We start from the raw sequence: 24,836 nt of genomic DNA, 5'->3' as shown, positions 1-24,836 counted from the left end.
CTGTTCACATCATCAACCTGGCATGTGCCACAAAAAATAAGAAAATAAAGAATAAATTACTGCAAACCTTAATCAAATAAAGGGTTCAGACCTAGTTCCTTCAAAATAAAAGCCACTTCTATTTCCTTTACGTCACCATGTCCTGTAAAACTTTGGGGCCTGAACTGCAAAATACTTCTGATACTCAGCAGAAAGAGAAAAGATGGTGGCTCAGAAATTCGGGGGCTGAATCTTTTTGGGGGCTCGTCCGGGATCCTGAAGCAAATCCACTGGATTCCCAATCAGGAAAACCTTTTCCTTTTCCTGATCATTTAACTCAACCTTAACTTCCAGGTTGAGTTAAATGAAATACTTAAACCAAAATAGCACCTAAAGGCTCTATTAGCCCATCGTTACGACCCGTTTAGGCGTGGAATAAAAGTTACGTTCACACAGCAAATACGACTTTATACATCAGTGTAAGCTGCTCAACACTGGTAATAAACTGGTAATAAACTGGTTAAAACTGGCCATAAATCCCAATCTTTTACCCAAAAGATGATCAGATTTGTTCCTCCATGTGGAGCTAAAACCAGCTGCAGACTTTGACATCATTGATGTGAGACGTGTCATAATTCTGCACCAGAAAAAGGCAACAGCCGTAAATCTGGATGTAAATAATGGCTGAAGCTTTTCCTTCTCTTTCCTTCATCTTGTGATTTTGCTGTCAGATCTGAAAAATGTTCAAATCCATCCAGACGGCGGCGGCCATCATCACTGCTGAGTGACGTCTTCGTTCTTCTTCTTCAGTCGCATTTAATTAGTATATTGAACAGCCATGCAGAAATAACTGCAGCAGAAATCAGTTAGATTCACATTTACTCACTGGTTCCAGTCTGGGTACGGGTCCAACCCGTTACGCTGTGTGAAAACTCAGAACCGAACCTCCGGCTGCCGGCTTTGGGTCTCAACATTCCTGCTGTCAGCAGCAATGACTGAGCGTCAACACGTCCTCCTCCAGGAGACCGTCTGTCTTCACTCTGTCCCGCTCTGTTTGACTTTTGTCTCTCAGGTGATGAAGGACGAGATTCACCAGCTGTCATCCTCACTGCTGTAACCACGGCAACCGATGAGAGAGGACCAACGATCCCCGGAGACCACCGAGGAACAGAGACGGTCTCCAACCAGGAGACTTCACTGGGAATCCGTCCGTCCAGCTAAACCAGGACAAACTTTTCACAAACGTTAAAAACACCCAGAGGAGTTTTTCCACCCGTCAAAACAAAACTGACAATCATTTTATTAAGATTGTTTTCTTTTGTGTCTGCCAAACACTAAACTCAATATGTATTAATTTACTGAAACAAAGTGGAAAAGAACAAATTATTTCAATCTCAGTAATAAAAGAAAAGCGTTCAGTTTCCAAACTGTCTGGGTCGAATGTTTTCTACTTTGTTGGTCTAGACAACATTTTAATCGATTCTCTGTAACAAATAAAATAACTTTGTTTAAAAACCTGGCGAATTCATCCGGGTTTGTTTTCAGTAAACAGCGGCTGGATGTTTGTAGCTTCTAGGATATTAAAATGAAAACAAAAACAGACATGGCTAATAAATGAAAACACTTTCTGTTTAAGAAGATATAACTTCAAAATGATAAAACATATTTTCATCTGCATCAGGCTATGAATGATGAGGGCCACACATGATTATTCCAAGGGCTGCAAATGGCCCCCGAGCCACACTTTGGACACTTCAGGAACGTAACAAATGCCAACATTAATGTTGATAAATACGCAAAACATAGAGAAATTATGAATATTGAATATTCTTTTCTGACATTTTACATATTGCTGAAAGGATTAACCACGTTCTTATTGTTTACCTGTGATGTCATCAGGTTGCCATGGCGATGGCCAGCATGTCCGCTCTGACAGCAGAGTGTTTGCGAAACCTTCAGAGTTTTTCCTCTTTAACAAACATGCAACGTCTGACGACGGCTGTGTAAAAAACGTCAGCATTTTATTTTAAAAAGTGCGCCACCTCCCACGCTTACGCTACAGCTTCAGACTAAAAATCAGACAAACCGGCATAAAAACACACGATACAAACCACAGCGACGGACATGAGGGCCGAGAACGTCAACATTCAAACATTCAAACCGCCTGAGGACGTTAAAGAGACGGTTTTTAAAACGTCAGGATAAACATTTAGGGGAGAATTTAAGATAAAACTTGTTCCTGGTTTCTATTAGCACATCTAAAAACAAGCTAGCTGTTATGCTGCTTCAACGTTCAGGTCTGGATTCTCAGAAATTGGACACGAGGTTCAGCGGATGAAGTAAAACATTTTCTCAAGATAAGAAAATACTTTATCATAAAAACAGCATGGTGGGAAGTTCAGAGAGCAGAAAACATACATAAATGTGAAACAACACGGCTGGTAGTCGGGGAACAGAAAGAAAGAAAGAAAGCCAGCTGATCTTCAGAACCGGATCAAGAAAGTATCGTAACAGAACCAGATCATGACAGCTTGAGAAACCCTGAAGCTGAAAGTACCAGAGTCTCACTGAAACAACTAATTATGTTTTTCCTGCTGGCCACAACGTTTGGTCAGATCCGGTGAATAACTTGAACGTTTAGCGATGACATAAAGTGGTTGGCACCTTTTGCAGGAGGCTGACATTAGAGCAGCCTCAGCTGGATCGGACCCATGTTGTTGTGTTGTTGCTTTGTTTGCTCAGTTATCAGGTACCAGAGAATCTCTGAAGAACTAAAAGTTGTCTCTTGTCCAAACCGTTTGTTCTACTAGATCCAGATGTTTCAGATCCACAAAATAAACACATTAATGAAAGTGAAGGGGGAGGCTGGGGCTGCCTCGCTCTAACGAGAAGCAGCCAAAGTCTTAGAAAACACAAACTAGACATATTCATCATTTCATGGAGTCAGAGTAAAGCTCTACCTCTACTACAGAAATGTAAACATCAGTGATGAGAAAGCAGTAGAAAAAGCAGGAGGTTGATGATGTTTGGTGTTGTGGATTTATGTCAAAGTTGCTTTTGATCGAGGGCTCTGTTTGCATCACATCCCAGAAGAGCTAACAGGACAGTGAAGGCACCAGAGGGAGAAACGCTGCCGGTCACCGGCGTCCAGGATTAGACCAGAGACAGGCCCGGGTGGCGACCAGGAGGTCAGGATGCAACCAGAAACCCTTCGATCCAAGCTGGACAGGAAGTCTGGCAGAATGTGTAGGACAGAGGTAATGTCCAGCGAGCAAAGATCAGAAATCAAAGTGTTCCTTCAAAACAAGACGTCAGGATACAAAAACACAGAACGGAATCAAAAATCAAGTTCACTTCAGGGCGAAAAAATAAACTCCAACATCTGCCAGCATCTGGTCACCTCCAGCTCAGCGAACAGCAGCATCATGATGGACTGGTCTTCCTCCTCCAGTTAAAGACGTGGGCTGGTTTCTGTGGAGAAACAACTGGGGTTAAAACTCAACCAGGATGTTCCCTGTTAATCATTTCCACTTCTACAGGAATGGAAACTCAAGCTCAGTGCTTGAGCAATAGGATCCCGGACGAGCCCCCAAATATGCTACATCTCATCTTGTAGCTGCTAAATGAGACGATCATCTTAATTAATCTGTTTTTACAGGTGTGGTGAGTGAAAACACGGCTGGTGTGGTTTAAAGTGGCACACAACACTTTGTTTTAATAAAAAATACTAAATTTAAAGACACCACTACCTGAAAAAGTTAGCAATGCTAACCCTAAAGATAATGCTAAAGTACTACACTATTTAGCAGTACTTAGCAGAAGCTAATGCTAAAACGCTAACATCAATTGAATTTCTATCTGCCCTGAAAGGATAAGAACCAATCAGAACCAATCAGCACCGTGACATTATTACCAACATATTCATGTTTTATTTATGTTTACATATGATCCACTGTTTATTTTGTTCCTCTTTGAAATAAAGTTACTGGGGGAAAAAAGAGTACATGACAAAACTGCTGCATAAACAGATTTCAAAATAAGAGCATGAACACAAACGTTTAAGAATGTAAAGAATTATTATTAGTTGATAACTAAAATGTCAAAACATGTCCAACTTTTTCAACTGAAACTTTACAAAAGATAAATTAACTTAGGGGAAGCTATGATATTTTCACAGCGCTAAGCTAAAAGTTAGCTCTGCTAGCTACTAGCGCATCAGATGACTACAGGAGCTCACTGATGATCGCTAAGAGTTTCAAGCTGAGCCTGCTGAGGCTTCTGGGTAGTGTAGTGCATGATGAATGAAGCCTGGTCAGAAACAGTGAGGTGTTTGAGCAGCAGCAGGTCCGGCTGTACCTGGAGGTCTGCGGCTGCCTGGACGCTACGTTGTGGAGCTTCCTCTCCTCTCCAGGAATCTGTGCCAGGAAGAACAAGTTAGTTTGTGTTCAGGCTGAACGTGAACAGAGCTGAGAGAAGAACAGTAACTTTCTGTTCAGCTCTTGATGAGCATCTCCAGACCTTCCTGCTCTTTTTAAGCTGAAGCCTTAAAGAAACAGAAGTGCAGCTTGTTTGGTCTTCAGATTTCTACTGTTTTGATTTCATACAGGAAATTCTGAATATCTGAGGATTTAGCAACTTAAAGATTCAAACCAACATGGTAAATATCTGAGAGGTAGTTTCAGGTCAGCGTTAAATAAACGGATAAAGAAAAAGTAAGAGCACTCACACTTGCGTTTGCCGGACAAAGTCTGCAAAGCGCTGATCTCTGGAGCACAACTCGATTATTCTGAGACGCTCCTGGATCTCCTGCGGAGAGGTCAGAGGTCAGCACACGGAGATCAAGTTTATGTAAGCGCGCAGTAGGAGGAGGAGTAAAAATACTTGTCTACGTAGTACAAACATCCCGCTGAGCTGAACACGTCTGAGCCAAAGAAACGTCACAACATGGTGTCAGCTCTGCCTGAAGAGTCCAGAGCCAGAGCTCAGAGGAGAAAGTCGCCTGGTAATCAGGAGCTCTGAGCCGCTAACACAACTAGCTGCAGGTACGACAAGATGCTAACGCCACAGAGATCCACACATACAACCAGCTCACCTCTTTGGAGAGAGCCGTGTTCTGGCAGATGTTCTGTAGTTCTTCACTGGTCAGTTCTTTGGAGCAGCACTGGTTCAGGGTGGAGTCGCAGCACTGGTGGTACTGGGGCAGGCTGTCTTCGTAGCGCCGGTAGTACTGAGCAGAGACCGGGTCGCTCTCAAACATCGGGTTGAACTTGGTGGCTCGCTCCAAAGTTGGAACGCTTTCATGCCGTCTAAAACGTAACAAGATAAAATGTTTTATTTTTCCGTTAAACTAAATTTACTCCTAAATCTCACAGATTCGTCCAACCTGAGTGGATCCTCTGAGTCTTCACCGTCATACTGCTCTCTGAGCGTTCTGGCCAGGAAGAAGATGATTCCTCCAGCCACCAACAGGAAGCCGACCACCGAGGCGATGGCGATGCCGACCACCAGCGGCTCAGAGACGTACTCCTCACAGTGCTCACCGCGGTACCACCAGTTCTCCCCAACACGACACCTGCAGCAACCAACTGAGGGTCAACCTGATCAAATCTGCAGAATCCCCTCATAAAGCTCTGCTCACTCTGTTCAATGCAAAATATTCACTAATATGCAGATGATGCAATCCTTTATTTTACATTTAATATTAATACTTTAATGCAAATATTCACCTGTATGCAGATGATGTGATGTTTTATTTAACAGTTGATAGAGATGCTAAATTCAGTTTCATCCGATTTCAGTCAAATTACAATTACAGTAATTATCATAATATGCAGAAAACACTAAGCAGACAGATAATTGTGTTTAAATTGTAAAGAATATAATTCAGAACTCAATAAAATGTTGAAAATGTAACAAAAACTCAACCAGACGTTGGCTAACAGGAGCACAGCGAGGGCTAATTCATTTTTTACAGTGTACTAAACAATCCATCGGTCTCCCCTACCTGCAGATGGCGCCCTTGCCAGGAATGATGTCACATTTGCCGTCGTTGAGGCAGAAGTTGTGCTGAGCGTCACAGACGCTCTGACACGGCAGGCCGTCGATGCTCAGATATCCAGGATCACACACACACTCTGCCTCTCCAGACCACTGGTTCACCATGCACTTGGAAAACTCGTTACAGGCCTGGAACTTGCAGGGATCGGCCCGGTCACCTGCCAGGTAGAGAGGAAAACGCCTCAGAGCCGATGGATCAGATTAAAACAGAAACTGTGGTTCATCACAAAGTCACTCCAGATTCTTAGACAACTTTGTTTCTTTCTGAACTAATATTTCCAGGGACCTTGAACTGGTCTACAAGGATTGAGTCTTTAAGTCAAAGTTGATGTTTCCAAGGCAACGTCAATGTGGATTCCCTCTGTGTAATGATGCTGAAGTGCGATCATAGACTTTGTTGGGTGCTTATGACCTCGGCGAGCCCTGCAGCCTCTACGTGACCTGGCAGGTTTAGTTTGTGCTTGTGCAATGGAAAACGTGTCTGCAGCGAAGATGAGAGGAGTAAACTGATTATCCAGAGTTCAGACCCCAGTGAGTCACTGTTGTAGCTTAGCTTGATTAGTCAGTGAAGAGCTCCTAACAATGGCTCAGACAGATTAAAGTCCAGTCGCAACGCAGAGACAATGAGTTATTTACTCTTCTCCCATCAGGGGCGGTAAACTCTGACATAAACCCAGCAGGGGGCTCAAACCAGCAACGGGTCGCCTAAGATCTCCTAAAGTCAGATCTTAGGAGTTCATTTGTTCAAAGATCCGTCCAGTGACCTTTCAGACTCAACTGGTTTCTGGTGAGTTTTCTGGTTCTGATACAACAAGACATGTCAAATTTCAAAATAAACCAATTGGTTTGGAGAAGTCATCTTTATAGTGAAATAAACGTTTGTTCCAACATGTTTACCATAAAAGGACATTATACGGATTAAAACCGGTAAACAACTTCCACCACCCAGTCATTACCTTTTAAAGACTGACAGAGGAAAACACCGTGTGCTCAGGCAGATGGAGGCAAACAAACATGATGTTGGTACTGCAGTCGGTGCCACTGCTCACGTTCCTCCCAGACGGATTATCTGAGGTATTAGATGAGCTGAAAACCAACCAGGCGAAGGAAGAGCCAAAGGTTTTCTACTCCACCAGCCTCACTGCTCCTCATTTTATAATGAGTTTAGATTTAAGGGAAACCAGACCCCTGTTGTTCCTCTGGACTCATATTTACTCCTCCAGGTTTGGTTGGGTTCGGTCTTACCTGATTCAACATCCAGTGAGTATTTGTCGATGGCCAGGTTCATGGTGTGGTAGGCCGTGTTGGCAAAGTCCTCCAGAATCAGGTAGATGATGTTGGTGACCTCTTTGGGAACCGGTTTGCCAAAACGCATTCTGCTGTTTACAACAATGCTGCCGTTTCTGAAGTTCAGGATCTCCAGGTTCTGGAAGTTGTTCAGATTGGACTGGAGGTACGGGACCAGCTGTAAAGAAAAGACAGAAAGGTTACCAGAGTTTCCTTAATCTATTTAATGGAATCTGGTTCTTTGAGATCCTCACCAGCTGTATGAACTGTTGTTCTAGAGATTTGTACTCTGAGGAGCTTTTGTTGAACAGGTTCCTGGAGAACGCCATGTTGGTGACCCTCAAGCTGAAGAACACGGTCAGAGCTCTGCCCGGCCGGCCCGGCAAAGGAAAAGCTTCAAGGTCTGAACCCCGAGCTTCACTGGAGAAGCCACCGCTTCCGCCATCAGCTTCCCCAGAGCCGTACTGGAACAGGTCGATGCTCACATCGATACTCGGCATGTCAGAGAAGTCGTAGCCAAGGTTGAGGACAGAAGAGCTGTCGTTAACGTTGGGTTGTGAGGAAGACGGTGTTGGAAGGAGAGCAGTGACTACTTCTCTGGAAGGTTCTGGTTCCACGTTCCCATGTGAAGGAGCCACTTCCTTTCCAGAACGTTCTCCTTCCTCTTCTTTCTTTACTTCTCCAGAAGGTGACACTTGCACCTCTTCAGAATGTCCTTCAGAAGGCTCCACATGCACAACTGGAGACTCGGTTCCTTTTCCAGAAGGTTGAATTTTCTCTTCTGGAGTTACTTCTACTTCTCCAGAAGGTTCTACTTTTATTTCTATAGGTTCAGGTTCTCCTAAAGGTTCTACCATTCCCCCAAAATGTTCTTTTTGTTCTTCAGCAGGTTGAAATTCTTCTTCAGGTCTAGAGGTCTCCAGTTCCTGTCCTGAAGGTTGCACTTCCACACTTTCTCCTTTTGGAGAGTCAGGGTCTTCTCCAGCTCCCTGGGAGAAGACGCTGGGAGAACTGGGAGAACTGGGTTGTTCTGCCAGTGATGTAGACTCTAAATCCTCCAGAGGAGTTTGCTCGTCTCCACCAGAAGCTTCACTCTTCACTGGCACAGTTTCAGTTTCTGAGGATTCTACTTTGCTTTCCACTCCATGAGGTTTGACTCCGGCATTGTCCAGAGGGTCAGCTTTGTCTTTTGGAGGTTCTTCATGTTTAACAGGCCAATCTTCCTCATCCAAAGGTTTTACAATTCCCTCAGAAGGTTCACTTGTCATTGTAGGAGGTCCTGAAGGTCCGGTTGTCTCCATGTGTTGCTCTGAAGCACCCAGCGATCCCTGTCCAGGATCAGTTGGAGTCTTTTCTGCTGGTGTCGACTGAAAAACGTCTGAAGAACCAGAGCTTGTGGAAACATCAGTGACCTCGTCGTGGTTTTGATGCTCGTGGTGAAAGAGGTCCTCATCTTCTGGCACTGAATCAGAGACTCGAGTGAAAGGCGACTCCTTTTCAGGGGAGAGCGCAGCGCTGTGCTCCAAGGCTGGGGGTAAAGTTGGGACTGGAGTTGCTGTGGTTGTAGTGACAACAATGACTTCATCCACAGCCAGGTCCTGGTCCAGACCTCCAGTAGAGGGTGCTGTCGTGGTGGAGTGAGTGGTTCCTAAATGCTGCTCCTCCAAAACCTCAACCTCACTGGGTGCTCTTGTTTCTGGGAGGGGCGGCTCAGGTCTCTCAGTCAGGACCTGAGGCTGTTCTGGACCAGCAGCGGCTGTTTCACCGCTGAGTTCACCAAATGTGACCCCCTGAACTTCAACAAATGCAGGCAGGTCCAGACTGAGAGGAGCTTCAGTCTGGGCTTTTGGTAAATCAAGCACAATAACCTCTTCACTTTTCATCTCTAGGATATCTGACGCAGTGACCCCCATCATCCCTTCCTCCATGCTTTCAGTTTGATGCCTGGTGCCAGAATCAGTTGGAGTCCAGGTTTTAGAGGATGTAACAGGAACTGTTTGGGTCTGAGGCTCAATCAGAGAATAGTCGTCATGGAAACCAGATGCTTCCACTGTTTGAACAGAAAGGTCCACAGTCATGGCTGCCTCAGTTGAAGGTAGCAGAAGTTGAGGTGTGGTGAAGTCTGGTGTGTCTGTGCTCAGTGGCGTCACAAAGACACCAACCAGAGGTTCCTGGGTGTGAGAGTCACCAGACCTGGGGGTTGTCACCAGTAAAACATCAGCCGTTTCAGAGGTTACTGGTTCCACATCATCATCCGTGTCCATCTCCAGGTCAGGTGGTGGTAGGACTTCATGGCTGTCGACCCCCCGGTCATAGGTGATGTCAGGTGTTTCTGAAGCCTCCCAAGACCAGAGAGAAGAATCCTGACCATCTCCAGAGAAACCAGATCCAGATCCGTGATCAAACGTGACCTCAGAGGGTTTTGGAGGTGAAGTGACTGCTGATCCTTCAGGAACGACCGTCTGGTGATCATCCACAGCGCTGGGAGACGTAGTGAGGAGGAATCCCTCACCTTCAATGTTTCCACCCTCTGTGAAGCAAATGAATCCATTAACTGATCTGATCGAGGAAAACGGAGGTTTTACAGACTGAGATGTTTCTTACCGTCTTTAGTTATTGGCTCCAGGTCAACAGTCTTTTGGACTTTAACGGTCTGTGGTGCTGTTGTACTTTCATCGAATAAGAAGACGTCGTTTTCACTCACTTCCTTACTGTGTGGACCTTTCCACTGGTCCCTGGTGTCAAACAGGAAGTCCTCCTTCTTCAGGAAAACCTCGCTGGTGTCTGGCTCATGGATCGGCGCATCGGGAGGTTTCTCTGCAGCCAGAATGTTATCCTGAAAACAAGGAGCCATGGTTCAGGCTCCACTCATTTAAATCTGTCAGAGTTTAGAAAGCAGAATTGGTCTCAACATGTTCAGCTCACCATGTTGTTGTAAGCTTCATCCGGTTTACTTGTAGGTTTCACAGGAGGAGCGTTCCCTGCTTCAAATACAAAAACACTTCTGTAAAGGAGTCAATATTTCTTTAATATGTTCACTAAAGTCAAGCTAAGATTGATTTTACAGCACATTTCATCAACAAGGCTACAGTTCAAAGTGCTTTACACCATGAAAATATAAGTCATCAATTATGAAACCAGCACTAAACATTAGATTTTGCCAGATTTTGGGCCTGATCACCAGTTTCTAAAGACCAAAAAGCAAAGGTACCATGTTCCAGGCTGCCGTTGGCCAGGACGTTGTCTTTGTGCAGAGCTTCGGTGATGTAGTTACGGAAATCAGTGATTGTGTAGATGACGGTGGGCTGCTCAGCAGCTCCAACGTAGCTCCGCTCCACCTGATTATTCTGCAGAGTGATGAAGTCCAGAGTGTCGCTGGAGACCCCACCGCTGTCCACCTCCAGGTCCAGAGTGATGGCGTAGTGGACCTGCACCACCAGACCCCTGATGGGACCAGAACACAGGAACAGCTCAGTCAGCATTCAGGTACAAACACCATCCAATCATCAAGGTAAATTAATCCAAAGGTTGCTCTGTATGTGTGTTTGACTGGATCAGGTTGTTATCTGGTTAGCTTCACCATCGTGGAAGATGATTACATTTCCTGTTTATCCTGTTTGTTCGTTCCTGCTGGGCAGAGGTTGAGGAACGCCTGAACATGGCGACCTGCTGGATGGTCTGTGGACACTGAGGCGGTCTGAAGGAGCGGTGAGAGTAGAGTTGGTCATAGAGCTTTAAGGTAATCCTGTAACGGCTGCAGGTGGCCGCCGAGCGTCTTATCCCACTTAAGACCTGATTGACTATCGATAAGGACATTAAGCAGAAAGCGGAGCGGCAGACCTGTTGTTCAGAGCAACAGGTGAGTAAAGTTCTGGTCCAGAGGACCAGCCTGACTTCAGATGACGCCCATTTATGATCAACAGAATCTACTTGCTGTGAACTCCAGTGGATCAGACTTTTTAAATCTTACATTATCTTAGGTTACTGAGGCTTTTCTAGATTTTAGTTTCCCATCAGCCTGAAGCTCCTCTGCAGCAGGTTTACACCTCCACAGCCAGCTGGAGGGGCATTAATCAGTGTTCCTGCCAGAAAGGGGCCAGGGGTTAAGTCACCCATAAAGCCTGACAAGACGTCAGGGGAGACGCCAGCTAATCCTTCAGCAGAAATGAAAACACAAGTCCCAGAGCAGCAGAAGTTGTGGAGAGGAGAGAGAAGCCTTCAGAGGCAGCAGGGTTACAGGTTATGGATTAGCCCAGCTGCACAGAGCCCTAATGAAGCGATGTTTGGGAGGCCAAGACAGAATGAGGACAAACTTACCGCTGCAGGTCCTTCTGAGGCCTGAAAACACAAACAGAAGCAGAAATGAGCAGGAACAATGTGAACAAATCATTAAAATGACAGAGAAACGTAGCTTTTTGTCCAGCTTGCTTTTAAATCCAAAGTTTACTACTTATAAATGACGGTTCCTAAGGTCAGCTGTAATCTAAGTCCATTAAAGTGTACCTGAATTCAATTATGTCAAGGCTCTTGAAGCCTGGCAGCCTGTCGAAGACGTCTTCAACCTGTCAGAGGAAACAGAAGTTAAATCCTGCTGCTGTTCGGACCAGAACAACCAGAGCCAGTCCATCACTCCAGAGGAGATCATCTATAAAGGTCACTTACATGTTCATCACTTCCTGGTTCATTTTAAGGCTTTTTGTGAATGAATCATTAGTTTGTCATAGTTCAAAGGTCATCATTCAAACTCAAACTGAAGAAGTCTTAGAGGATGGAAGGTGAAACATGTTCAGGAATCAGGAAATGAAGTCAGTTTTCCTCATTCCCTTCCAGGATGTTTGTCTCAGCACATCTGGACCGTTTTGATCATTTAAAGAGCCACAACAGAAGAGTCTCAGTGGAGGAAGGAAAGCTAAAGGTCTTCCTAATCGGCAACAATAAAGACCGACACTTTAGTTTTTAATGAGTGAAATGTGCAGCTCAGACCTCTAATTCAGAGTAAAGTGGCCTGTGGCTGCCCTTTTCTTCTTCTGCTGATTCTGTTAGTGCAGTTATCCACTTCATATTCCCTCATTAAAGATCCTGACCATGACATTCAAACCATAAACTGCTTTCCCGCGTCACTGACATGGAGCGAGGCCCATAAACCTCCCAGTGGAGCGGGAACACACCGGCGCTCCGCTCTGCTTTCCTGGCAGCGCTGCTTTTTCCACCGGCTGGAGGTGAGTCACTGCTCGTATACTGTATGTCCTCCGCAGCCTGTGCGGCTCGTATAGCTGCTCTCTGGCAGCCGCAGCAAGCCGAGCTGCAATGCATAAAGATACTTAAAGCGTGAAAGTCAGGCGAGGCCTTTAAACCGGAGCCAAAGTCCTGAGTCTGCAGTTTGGAAGAAACCACAAGCAAGTCAGTTTGGTTCTGAGTGAGTGTTGTGGACGTCAGAGAGGGAGAAAGAGTCAAAACAAGAAGATGGTAACAACACAGGATCATTTTCAGTGATGAAACCATGAGCAGAAAACAGAGCTGATGAGTGTTCTGCTGCTCAGAAACACATTTCTGAAAAAGACCTGCGTAAGTTTGCTCTCAGTGGATTCATTGACCTTTGACCCTTACAGCCTTAAGTACACTTCTGGTACAGATTGGACAGATGCTCACCCTGCGTTTGAACTGCTTGGCCAGCTGCTGGTACTGGAAGCTGCTGGTGTCTCTCAGAGCGTTGCTGAAGGTTTCTCCCTTCAGTTTGATCCGCTGCTCCACCACGTACTCCTTCAGGGGCCGCGGGGGTCGCAGCAGAGTGCCGTCTATCTCATTACCAATCTGAAAACACAAAATATACCCAGAAGATTATCTGATGATGGAGTCAACACTTTAACCAATCATTGTGAAATATTCTACATCTGCTTACCGAGTTATCATCCTCTTCCTCCTCCACAAAGTCATTGTTCCCCAAAAAGATGTCTTGTTCTACGTAGGGTCGGACTGGTACATCCGGAAAGTTTCCATTGTTGGTTTCCACTACATACTTAGGAGAGTGTGTTGTGGACTGAGTGGTTGCCTCCTCGGTAGGTCCCACTGTTGATGTTTCTACTGTAGTTTCCTCTGCTACATCTGGAGCTTCGTTAGCTGGTGGGAGAACCATTAGGGTACCGTTCTCTCTTGGTAAAACCTTATCCTCAGAGGGACGTTTCTCTGGGACAACAGTCTCCACCAATTCTTCAGGGACGACAGTCTTGGTTGTTTCCTCAGGGACGACAGTCTCGGTTGTTCCTTCAGGGACGACAGTCTCCGTTGTTCCTTCAGGGACGACAGTCTCGGTTGTTCCTTCAGGGACGACAGTCTCGGTTGTTTCCTCAGGGACGACAGTCTCGGTTGTTCCTTCAGGGACGACAGTCTCGGTTGTTCCTTCAGGGACGACAGTCTCGGTTGTTCCTTCAGGGACGACAGTCTCGGTTGTTCCTTCAGGGACGACAGTCTCTGTTGTTCCTTCAGGGACGACAGTCTCGGTTGTTCCTTCAGGGACAACAGTCTCCATTGTTCCTTCAGGGACGACAGTCTCCATTGTTCCTTCAGGGACGACAGTCTCGGTTGTTCCTTCAGGGACGACAGTCTCGGTTGTTTCCTCAGGGACAACAGTCTCCATTGTTCCTTCAGGGACGACAGTCTCGGTTGTTTCCTCAGGGACGACAGTCTCGGTTGTTTCCTCAGGGATGACAGTCTCCACCGTTTCTTCAGGGACAACAATCTCCGTTGTTCCTTCAGGGACGACAGTCTCGGTTGTTCCTTCAGGGACTACAGTCTCCATTGTTCCTTCAGGGACGACAGTCTCGGTTGTTTCCTCAGGGACGACAGTCTCGGTTGTTTCCTCAGGGACGACAGTCTCAGTTGTTCCTTCATGGACGACAGTCTTGGTTATTTCCTCAGGGATGACAGTCTTGGTTGTTTCCTCAGGGACTACAGTTTTGGTTGTTCCTTCAGGGACTACAGTCTCCATTGTTCCTTCAGGGACGACAGTCTTGGTTGTTTCCTCAGGGACGACAGTCTTGGTTGTTTCTTCAGGGACGACAGTCTCGGTTGTTTCCTCAGGGACGACAGTCTCAGTTGTTCCTTCATGGACGACAGTCTTGGTTATTTCCTCAGGGATGACAGTCTTGGTTGTTTCCTCAGGGATGACAGTCTTGGTTGTGTCTTCAGGGACGACAGTCTCCACTGTTTCTTCAGGGACAACAGTCTTGGTTGTGTCTTCAGGGACGACAGTCTTGGTTGTTTCATCAGGGCCGACAGTCTCCACTGTTTCTTCAGGGACAACAATCTCCGTTGTTCCTTCAGGGACGACAGTCTTGGTTGTTTCATCAGGGCCGACAGTCTCCACTGTTTCTTCAGGGACAACAATCTCCGTTGTTCCTTCAGGGACGACAGTCTTGGTTGTTTCTTCAGGGACGACAGTCTCCACTGTTTCTTCAGGGACAACAATCTCCGTTGTTCCGTCAGGGATGACAGTCTTGGTTGTTTCTTCAGGGACGACAGTCTCCACCGTTTCTTCAGGGATGACAGTCTTGGTTGTGTCTTCAGGGACGACAGTCTCCACCGTTTCTTCAGGGACGACAGTCTTGGTTGTGTCTTCAGGGACGACAGTCTCCACCGTTTCTTCAGGGACGACAGTCTTGGTTGTGTCTTCAGGGACGACAGTCTTGGTTGTGTCTTCAGGGACGACAGTCTTGGTTGTGTCTTCAGGGACGACAGTCTCCACCGTTTCTTCAGGGACGACAGTCTCCACCGTTTCTTCAGGGACGACAGTCTCCACCGTTTCTTCAGGGACGACAGTCTTGGTTGTTTCTTCAGAAACGACAATCTCGGTTGTTTTCTCAGGGACTACAGCCTCCACCGATTCTTCAGGGATGACAGACTTGGTTGTTTCCTCAGGAACGACAGTCTTGACAGTTTCCTCAGGGATGGCAGTCTCCACCGTTTCTTCAGGAACAACAGTCTTGGTTGTTTCCCCAGGATGACGTTCCTCAGGGACGACAGTCTTGACAGTTTCCTCAGAAGGAAGCTTGATGGACCCTTCTTCTGATAGTGTCACTAGAAAGTCTCTGGTAACAACTTCTGTAGGTGTTTCACTGGGTTCTTCAGCTTCAAGAACATTTTCAGTCACTTTGATCGCAGGTTCAACCACATGGGAAGTAGTTTCTTTGATGGTTTCGCCTTCAGAACCATATGGAGATCCAGCCACTATGTCTTGCCCAATAGTTCCCTCCAACTCAGTCACAGGTAACTCTTTTGAGTCTTCTTCGATAGTTACAGGACTCACTTCTCTTTCAGGGGTCTGTGGTACTAACAACTCCTCTGGAACACCTGTTGTTTCTTCGGCTGCTTTATCTGACGTCTTAAAGGTTCTGTCGTCTACAACCTTAAACGGTTCCCCTGCTGCATCTGAAGTTGTTGGAAGAACACCAGCTTCATCTTCATCAAGTCTTAAATGAGATTCAGTCTCTTCAAGTCCTTCTGTTGGTTCTATTTTACCAGAAGGTTCTCCTACAGGTTCACCTGGCGCTGGTTGTCTTGTTGGTTCTGCTGTTGTCTCAGTCTCTTGGGGGACTTCTGTTTCTGGTACAGATTCCTTGGGGACTTCCTCTCCCAGTTTTGTATCTTTACCTGGTTCTGATTCTTGTGGTGGTTCTCTGGTAGGTTCTTCCTTGTATACTGCTCCTATGGGAGGTTCCAATTCTTTAGTTGGTTCTCCAGTAGGTTTTGCTGGTGGTATTTTTACTGCCTCTTCAGAGGTATCTTTAAAATCAGTTGGTTCTGGCACTAATGCTGGGTGTTCAGTGGATGCTGGAGTTTCTTTGACTCCTTGTTCAAGTTTTGTTTTGTGTAGAAGTTCTTCAGCAGTTTCTACTTTGGGGCCTGGTTCTCTTGTAGGTTCTGTTTTAGTTGGTTCTTCTGTGTGGTCCATTTCTTGAGCTGGTTTAAGGGTTAATTTGGTTTCATGTGTTGTTTCTTTAATGAGTCCAACCTCTTGAACTGATTTTTCTATGGGTAAAGAACCTTGTGTTGGTTTCTCAAAGGCTCTGGGCGGTTCTTCCACAGCCTCTGCTTCTGGAGCGGGTTCTTTGGTGGGTTCTGCTCCTTTTGCTGTCTCTGTGGAGGAGTCTGTTGTCTTTTCTGGATCTCTTGTGGGTTGAGGTCTTTCATCTTTGGTTGTTTCTTCTGTGGGTTCAATGGTTGGTTCTCTTTCTTGAGTTGATTCTTTAGTTTGTTCGGGTTCTTGGCCTGGTTTCTGTGTTGAGTCAGGTTCTTGCACTGGTTCTTGTTTCAGTTTTACGTCTGAATCCTCTTCTACCAATTGTCTTGTAGAGTCTTCTTCTTCTTTCTCTTGATGGATGATGGGATATATTTCTTGTGAAGGCTCTGTGGTAAATTCTGGAACCTGTGATGGTTCAGGGGATTTTGCTTCAACTGTTTTTTCTATGGTTTCAGTTTCAAGTTTGGGTTCTTGTGGTTTAGTGGTTGGTTCTGGTTCTTCAGATTTCTTTTCTAGATCTCCAGCAGCTTCTGTTTTTTCTTCCGCTTCCTTTATTGGTTCTATGACCATATCTGGTGTTGGTTCTGCTGTGGGTTGTGGAAACTGAACTGTGGGTTCTGTTGCTTTTGCTTCCACCGTTTCTGTGATTTCCATTTCTGGAGTTGGCTCTGTCTCTTCTGGTGGTTTTGTGGTCGGTTCTGCTTTTTGTTTTGTCCCTAACATGGAGCTTATTTCTTGGACTGGTCCGCCTGTGGCCTCAGGTTCTGGTGCTGAATCTCCAGTAAGGTCTGTTCTTTGTTCTTTGACTACTTTCTGATCTGTTGGTTCTGAGGGTAGTTCTGTAATTTCTCCTGTGAAAGTCAACTCTGTTGCAGGTTCTGCTCTCTCAAGAGTTTCTAACTTGAGTGACAGGTCATGTGCCGGTCTCTCAACCATCCGGTCTTCTGCAGGTTCTGTGTCATCACCTGGTTCTGTTTTATCTTCTGCTGTTTTTTCTACCATTTCTGGTTCCCTTGAAACACTTCCTGGAGGTTCTCCTTCCTGTACTGCTTCTCCTGCAGGTTCTGGTTCATGTGCAGTTTCTTCTCTGGGTGCTGGTTCTTCTATAATGTCTTGTCCACCTTGTTCTTTGGGTTCTGCAGATGTTTTAGGTTCAACAGAACCACCTGTAGATTCCGTCCCTGGTTCCTCTTCAATGAACTTCTTGTCCAATGGTTCCGGCTGCTCTTCTGATGAATCTGTTCCCTTGATAGTGGTCTCGTCTGTCTGAAAACCTCCTTTTTTAGCACCAGCCTCTGTTTCTCCTTCCACCATATTACCTTCTGTAAGTATAACAGTACTTCCAGGTTTTGTTTCCACCTCTATCACAGGCTCTGGTGTTGATGTTGAAACAAGAACAGTTTCTTTGGTAGTTTCCTCAGGTGTCATTGTCCATATTGTTGGGATTTCTTGAAAAGTCTCTCCTTCTACAATAAGTAGAGGTTTGACTGTCATCTCAGTAGTTTGTCTTACTTCCTCCATCTTGCTGGTAGTCATTGGGATGGAGGCCTGAGAGGGAACGGCTATGTCTGATTCTTGCTCTGGAATCTCGTTGATTTCCGTCTCGTCTTCAGACTTTACCATCAGAAACACAGTTGGTGTCGTCTCTTTGCTGATCTCTTCTTGGCTAACATCTACTGCTGCCTCTGATGGATCATCTACCTGTGGCGTATCTACCTCACCATCAGAACCTGAAGAAACATCAGTTTCAGGCGCAACAACTGCAGTTTCAACAATGGATTCCTGTACAGCCTCTCTAGGTGTCTCAGTCAAAGTAACATCAGGGATGGGACCTAAAGAGTTATCCAGGATTTCCTCCTGGATGGGGCTAACCAAACTCCTAGCAGTTGTTCCAGTCGTGTCTTCAACTACAACAGGAGTGACAATTGGAGTGAAGGCTTCTACAGTAGGGGGCGTGGTGGGCTTTGGAAGAACCACAACCGCAGGTTCTGTGAGGATTTCTTGAGCAACCAGCTGTGTTGATAGTTGCTCATCCTCTGGTATTACTACAGACACACTGTTCAACTCTTCAGTAGTAATTTCAAGAAGCTGTTCTTCTTCTTCTGCTCTGCCGACATCAGTCCCGATCTCCTGACCCACCGGGTCAACAGGCTGGTGTGTAACCGGGTGATAAACATCCGTGATCATCTCTACAGTCTCCTCTGAAGTGACTCCAACATTTAGAACGTTTCTGACGACCTCGGCCGGACTCTGTGAAGTAATAATCGGTACAGTTTCCTGGATATCATTAGAGTCTTCTGGCACGGCGTCAGCAGCAGGGTCAGCGGTTAAATCCTCAGGAGAAGTCGCCGCAGCGTCTTTAAGTGGAGCTTCGGTTGCAGACAGCGATGGAGTCCAAGAGGTGACTGGAGAAAGCTCCTGCTGACGGACTGTAATAGCTTCTGATCCAAAGACGGCACTGTTGTCTCCTGTGAAAAGGAATTAGTGGAAGCTCATATGAAGGTTAGAACAAAGGAACAAAGGAATATCTCTGCTAGATAGGGGGCGCTACCATGTCCTTTAGTCAATTTCATGTGTTACATCTCTTCTATGGTTCAAACAAAACCTGAAATAACCTTAAAATAAGAACTTTCTGGACTTCATGAAGGTTTAAAGTTCACTGTTTGACCTTTGTGTATTGAATGAAGCTATTGAGGCTTTCTGTTCTCTAAGCTTCACTGGACAACAGTGAAAGTTGCTCTCCAACAATCAGAAGGTTAAACGGGTTGTTTCAGACCCGTTTGGTGAAACGGTTCTGCTGTGATGCTGCCTCTACAGGCTGTGGTCGCACTAACCCTGATGGCTAACTCGGTCCGGCCTGCATGTCTCCAGCTCCGTCTCCATCCATTGACCAGGCTGCTGCCTGTAAATAGGCTTACAGGTCTATTCTGAGAGCGGAGCCTGTGACGGGAATCAACCCCCCTCAGAGACCGACTGGGGTGTAAGGTGAGGCACGGCAGCTCCTGACTCCAACCTGGGCTGAACACCAGGCCTCATGCTGAGCAACTTCTGCTCCAACCTTCAGGGGAGATAACTAATCCTCATGTTCCTCCAGGGCCTCCGTAGAAAAGAGTATTTCTACTGAAACTCTTTAACTTTGGTTTGAAGGTGACTGCAGCCTGATTATGGCTCATGTTCAGGAGCTGCTTGGAAATGATTACTGGTTAATATCCTCATCTCTACTTCAGGGCCAACAGTCAGCAAATATTATCATCGAGACAAACAGAAGGAGCAACACAACACACACAAACTGCTTTCATTCACTGATGTTTAGATTTCATTTCTCAGTGATTCAGAGTAAACTAACATGGCCGACAAAGAGGAAGCAGTTTGTGGTTATTTTTAACAGAGAAAAACAATATGGTGGAGCTCCACTGCAGTTGTGTTGGTGCTGTCAGACTAGCTGAACGTCTCGTCCATCAGGGCGTCACCATGGATGTGACACCATGGAGTCATTACACTTCCTCATCCAGGAGTAAATTATGCCATAAAACTCAAATTTTAAGATTAATCTAAAATAATCAAGAAAATACTTTGAATCACAGGAACTTCCTTTTTCTTTCTAGAAAATATCTGAGATTAATCTAAAACGTTCTGGGTTTTTTGGTGGATATTTACTCCTTTTCTGTATCAACAATGTCACTAAATGCTCACGTCTAAAAGTAAACAAAGATAATGAATAAAGACTCAACGGTTCTGCTCTTGTTCCCAGGTTCTGCATCTTCCTAACAGCAATCAGTGCCGAGTGAAAGTCTGGCTGGTTGGTCGGGTTTAGAGAAAGTCTGTTCATGTGGTTCTATAGGTTCTGGTTTATAACAATGGCAGAGATGCAGAGCAGCTTCTACCTGGTAGAGTCCAAACGGCGGGTGGGTCAGTCTGGACAGGCGGTGCCGACCTGCAGGACAAACAGACAAACAGACACGTTTAAATAAACCAGAGGTAAAACGAGGAGATTCTATCTGCAAAGGGGGATTTCAACTATTTCACATCTTCTGATACTTTGCTTTGAAGAAAATCCAGAACATGTGTTTATTTTTTGTCTCTTGTTTCTGAATCAGAAACTAAAACCTCAGTTTATGGTATAGCTGCCCATGTTGTGTAAGTCATTAAAATAGTTGGAATTCCCCTTTAAATGATTCTAAGTGCAGCCATGTTTGCACAGCAGACTGCAGAAAGCGTCTCACACAGTCAGTCCAGGTCTGTCCTCTGGTCTGTGAGCCGACAAAGCAGCGAAGCTGAGCCGGTCTGGGCTGGAGTCATTACACTTCCTCAAATCCTCCTTTAATCTGTAATTTTCCCATTTCTGCTCCATATTAAAAGAAACCGAGTGTTTACATCACTGATTCATTTTAAAATATATTTCCATGTAAACACTCAGGCTGTGTTTCAGCCTAATGTCCAAATATTTACTGTAGTAACTTCAGACACTTCAGGTTTTCCTCCAGGTTCCTTCATCATGTGTTTACTGGACTTCAGATGAAGTCAAAAGTAGAAATGCTCACTGGAGCAGCATCTGAAACTCTGATTATAGATTAAAAGGTATTTTGTCACGTTGAAGCAAAGACGCCTTCCCAACAGGTTTGTGTGAAAACAGCCTCAGATATGAGAGAGATCCAAAGTGGGAACCACCAGGAACCCAAAGCTTGTCCCAGACCTGGCAGGCTGCCTTATTCCTCCAGGTGATTTGGGAATCTGTTTGAGATCTACTGGTCCACACCTGCAGTGGACCAGCCGGTTCTGTTTCAGGCCCTTTATCCCATTCCTCTTGTGAAACCAGACAGAGCTGGTTAGGACTCAGAACTGGGACATCAGACCCGTTTCTCCAGGCCTTCAGATAAACTCCTGGTCATTTTCTACTCTAGATGTTTCAGTATTCCAGTCAGTAGTTTGTAGATTCAGTGGTTTAGTTGAAGCTGGTTTTGGGTTTTTCTCGTCTAGCCTGACCTTTCTGTTCAGAATGACTCCAGCCCGGTTCTGGTTGAGGCCTACCTGCATGGAGGAGAGCCTGAGGAGACGGGCGCACTGCAGGCGGTGAGGAGACAACACGGGTCAACACAAACACAACACGATCAGCTTCACATTGATCCTGTCTCTTCACAGATCCACCAGAACCGGGACAGAAGGTTTACTGACCTGTTCAAGGCAGCAGCCAGTTCAACTCTCTGAAATAAAGCATCACATGATCAGCGCCGTGGCATATTTAATGGTACAGAACATGCAGAAGGTCAAAGGTCAGCTGGCTTACGCTCCTGATGAGGCTCTGATGCTCCTCTGATTGGCTGAAGAAGCTGCCGATGTCCTTGATGCTGACTGATCCGTCAATGCAGCGGTTGACCCAGGCCTGGTACTCGTCCCGGTCCGGGAGTCGGTCCCAGAAGATCTTGAAGGCCTCCCACACGGTCTCCTGGCACACTGAAGCACAACGTTCCCGTAACTACCTTGGTAACCAGCAACGGCGCACCCTGCTGGCACTGGACCATAACAGTACGTTTCTGATGTCTCAACGGTTAAAGAAACTCTAATCCGAGTCGTTCTGGACTCATAATCCATGCCACTGATTCTGAGACAAACAACGTGGTGACCCTTTACCCAACTGGACTCAAACCAGCAAACTAACAGCTGAGATTAGACGTTAACCAGCAGATTGGGAGAAAATGTTGACCAACATGAGCTGAGCTGCTCATGTTGGTCAACCTGGAGGCTGCGGTTGGACTCCTGACATCTCAGAGACATCTTCTGTCCACCATTTATAACCAGAGTCTACTGCAGGATCATCATGACCCAACAATCTGATCTGGTACCTCCATCCAGATGGTTCTGGACCTTATAGCAGCCGTACTGGATTAAAAGCTGCAGTTCTCTCTCTGTGCTGTCAAACAATCCAAACTAATTGATAAACCTGCTACTGGTTCTTCAAACCTCCAGGTTTTCTCCAAGGCGCGAAGGAACCAGTTGAACCATGAACCTCAGCTAGGACGGGTAGAACACCTGGTTCTCCTTCAGAACCCTCCCGGTCGGTTACACTCTCATTGAAGGCTTTTCTAACAGATAAAGAAGATGAAGACTGCTGTGGCTGAGACGTGTTTACCAGGCCAAATGAAGGACTGAGACGACCTGGTGACCTGTGAGACCCACTGAGACCAGCTTTCTGGGGACCGGACCAGAACCTAGGGGGAAGCGCTCACGTTGAATCTGTTTACTCCAACTGTCAAACGTCTGTCATAACCAAAGGTTAACCAGCTCTTTAATAGGGTTATGTGGAGCATCTGCTCAGAGCGACCTCCGACCTCTGACCTCAGGCTCCCTGTTTAAGCCCGTAAGCTGCAGCTGAAGGAGAAACAGACGGTACCTCTGAGGTGGAAGAAGTGGAGGTGGTTGGAGACGGCCTGGTCGAACGTCTCCTGGGAGCAGAGCTTCACTCCGCTGGGAAACAGCAAGTTCCTCTTCCTTCGGATCAGAACCGAGTGCTTTCTGAAGGACAGCGGGTCCGAATCCGCCAGGTCCCGACTGGGATCTGGATGGGAAAGGAAAACAGGAAACATTGACCCGACCTCCAGAATAAAACCGCAGGAAGACGTTCTGACCAGAACGGTTCCTCTGCTTCGGGTCAACCAGAACCGAAGACGTTTCTTCTCTTTATGATAATAAATAAAACTTTTCTGTTGATTAAAACCCAGAATGCATCTCAGAATTGGACCAGCACAGTCCAAAACGTAAAAGGTCCAATAAAAACAGTGAATGTTTGGTTCTGGAGGTTCTGAAGAAAATCAACTGGAAGAAAATCACCAGAACCTTTGATTCAGAAAAGTCAAATTCTGCAGGAAAATTCAACAATTTTCCTGCAATTGAAAAGCTGAAGTTTCCACCCAGAACCTCCAGTTGGATCTCCAGAACCTCCAGTTGGACCTCCAGAACCTTTAGAACCTCCACTCACCCGTCTCGGTGCACAGCAGCCCGGACAGCAGCACGGCCCCCAGCGTCCACAGAACCACGCTCCTCCGGGCCATTTTCTCCTCCTATCGGGTCGCCGCTGCTCCTCACCTCCACCTGCTCATAGCTCCTCCGGATCTCATGGCAGAACAATCAGAACCAGGACGGGTCGGACGGGTCGTGCAGGACGTGCCGACGGCGGCAGCTTCTTGCTGTCAGGTGAGCAGATGGGACTTTGCTGCTGCAGCGGGAGATTTCTTCCTCTCCACTTTAATCCTATTTGTTAAGCTGCTGGAGTGGATGACTGTCAGAGGCAGCCGGCCCGACGGGTCGGAACCGCCCAGAGGGAGTCCCATCAGCTCCAGAACACCGAAGATGTTTCAGTTTTCTTTTCTGAATGAAGCAAACTGGAACTTTACTCAGGCAGAAACTGAAGGTTGAGAAACAGATTCTGCTGATGTGAGATTAAAAGTTCTGAAAAGTTCTGAAAAAACTCGGTGACTCTATGAATTCATCAGTTTTTAACCTTTGACCCCAAAACACCAGAAATCAGACGTCAACATGGATAAACGTGATGCCAAGCAGGTCAAAGGTCACACTGATTCCTGCTGATGATCAAGTCTAAAACAAAGCGGTGAGTTTTCTATAATCGGACCCGTCCAGACTGTAATCCCCCCAGAACCGGCCCAACCAGACATCTTTTATTGGATAATGGGATTAAGGGGAAGGAGAAACAGCAACACAAAGACTGGAGATTACATCACAATGGATCGGATCAACCAGAACAAAGCAGAACCAAAACCGGCCCAGAACTCCACAGAACTTTCTCCCTTCAGACAGAAAGGTCCGGTTCATTACAGCAGGTCACCTGATCACCAGAACAATGATTCACCACCATGGACCAGGTTCTGGACTGGTCTGAAATACCACCAGGACCGGGCCAGGATCCGAGAAGGCCAAAACCAAACAGAACTCAAAGGCAGGCAAGAACTGGACTCCAGAACCAGAACCGGAGATGGATGAGAGTCCAACATGGACCAGAACCAAAGTCAAACCGGTTCCAGATAAAGAAACCAAAGATAGTCCAGAACCAGGTCCAGATGTTGACTGAAACAGAACCAGAACCAGGCAAGACCAAAGATGGGACAAAATAAGACTGGACCAGAACCAGAACCAGAGTCTAGAACGGTTCTGGAACCAGTACTGGTTCCTTCAGACTTGAACGGTTCCAGAACCTTAAAGGAACCAGAAACTGCGCAGAGTTCAGCCCAGAGAGCCGGACCATAGAGACCAGAACCTGCCAATGATCCTGACTGGTACCTGGACCCGGTTCTGGTGGTTCCGTGATGAGATGATCGGCCAGTGAGGTTGTTTTGGTGCCTAAGCCCGGTTCAGCCAGCAGAACCCCGGCTGATCCACTTACTGAGCTGTAAGCTGATTGGTGCCCAGCGGGGGGCGCTGCGCTGAGCCCTGAGATTAACCAAGCAGCTCCATGATACCAGAACCCCCCTGGAACCGGGTCAGGCTG

The 24,836-nt window shown here is 46.3% G+C and overlaps 1 protein-coding gene across 2 annotated transcripts; it reads right to left on the bottom strand.

Annotated features, from left to right (window-relative positions):
- Positions 1-1,979: 1,979 nt before the first annotated feature.
- LOC116715618 (titin homolog) lies at positions 1,980-24,824 on the bottom strand. Of its 2 annotated transcripts, none has more exons than XM_032556112.1 (19): positions 22,728-24,824; positions 21,624-21,790; positions 21,512-21,540; positions 20,224-20,273; positions 13,223-18,807; positions 12,973-13,134; positions 11,827-11,885; positions 11,641-11,661; positions 10,535-10,767; positions 10,249-10,307; positions 9,928-10,159; positions 7,578-9,853; positions 7,282-7,501; positions 5,984-6,194; positions 5,363-5,551; positions 5,072-5,285; positions 4,706-4,785; positions 4,336-4,394; positions 1,980-3,450 (listed from the first exon to the last, which is right to left on the bottom strand). In XM_032556112.1, exons 1-18 carry the CDS (start codon positions 22,918-22,920, stop codon positions 4,361-4,363), a joined length of 10,014 nt encoding a protein of 3,337 aa, XP_032412003.1. In that variant the 5' UTR covers positions 22,921-24,824; the 3' UTR covers positions 1,980-3,450; positions 4,336-4,360. The 2 variants fall into 2 exon arrangements, with proteins under 2 accessions (XP_032412003.1, XP_032412004.1); XM_032556113.1 differs by having other exon boundaries at positions 10,249-10,304.
- Positions 24,825-24,836: the final 12 nt, after the last annotated feature.

Source organism: Xiphophorus hellerii, chromosome 24, assembly GCF_003331165.1.
Source record: "Xiphophorus hellerii strain 12219 chromosome 24, Xiphophorus_hellerii-4.1, whole genome shotgun sequence".
NCBI classification, from domain to species: domain Eukaryota; kingdom Metazoa; phylum Chordata; class Actinopteri; order Cyprinodontiformes; family Poeciliidae; genus Xiphophorus; species Xiphophorus hellerii.
The sequence above is the reverse complement of the archived record's forward strand: the minus strand, read 5'-3'. Positions and strand labels throughout refer to the sequence as shown.

What these genes read in the sequence shown, in the direction of transcription:
- LOC116715618 (XM_032556112.1), bottom strand. Translation starts at nt 22,920, where the DNA reads ATGTTTCCTGTTTTCCTTTCCCATCCAGATCCCAGTCGGGACCTGGCG. An exon ending in CTCACTGGATGTTGAATCAG is followed by an intron (nt 6,195 to 7,281) that starts GTAAGACCGAAC and finishes TCTACCTGGCAG; the next exon opens with GTGACCGGGCCGATCCCTGC. An exon ending in ACACGGCTCTCTCCAAAGAG is followed by an intron (nt 4,786 to 5,071) that starts GTGAGCTGGTTG and finishes ACCTCTCCGCAG; the next exon opens with GAGATCCAGGAGCGTCTCAG.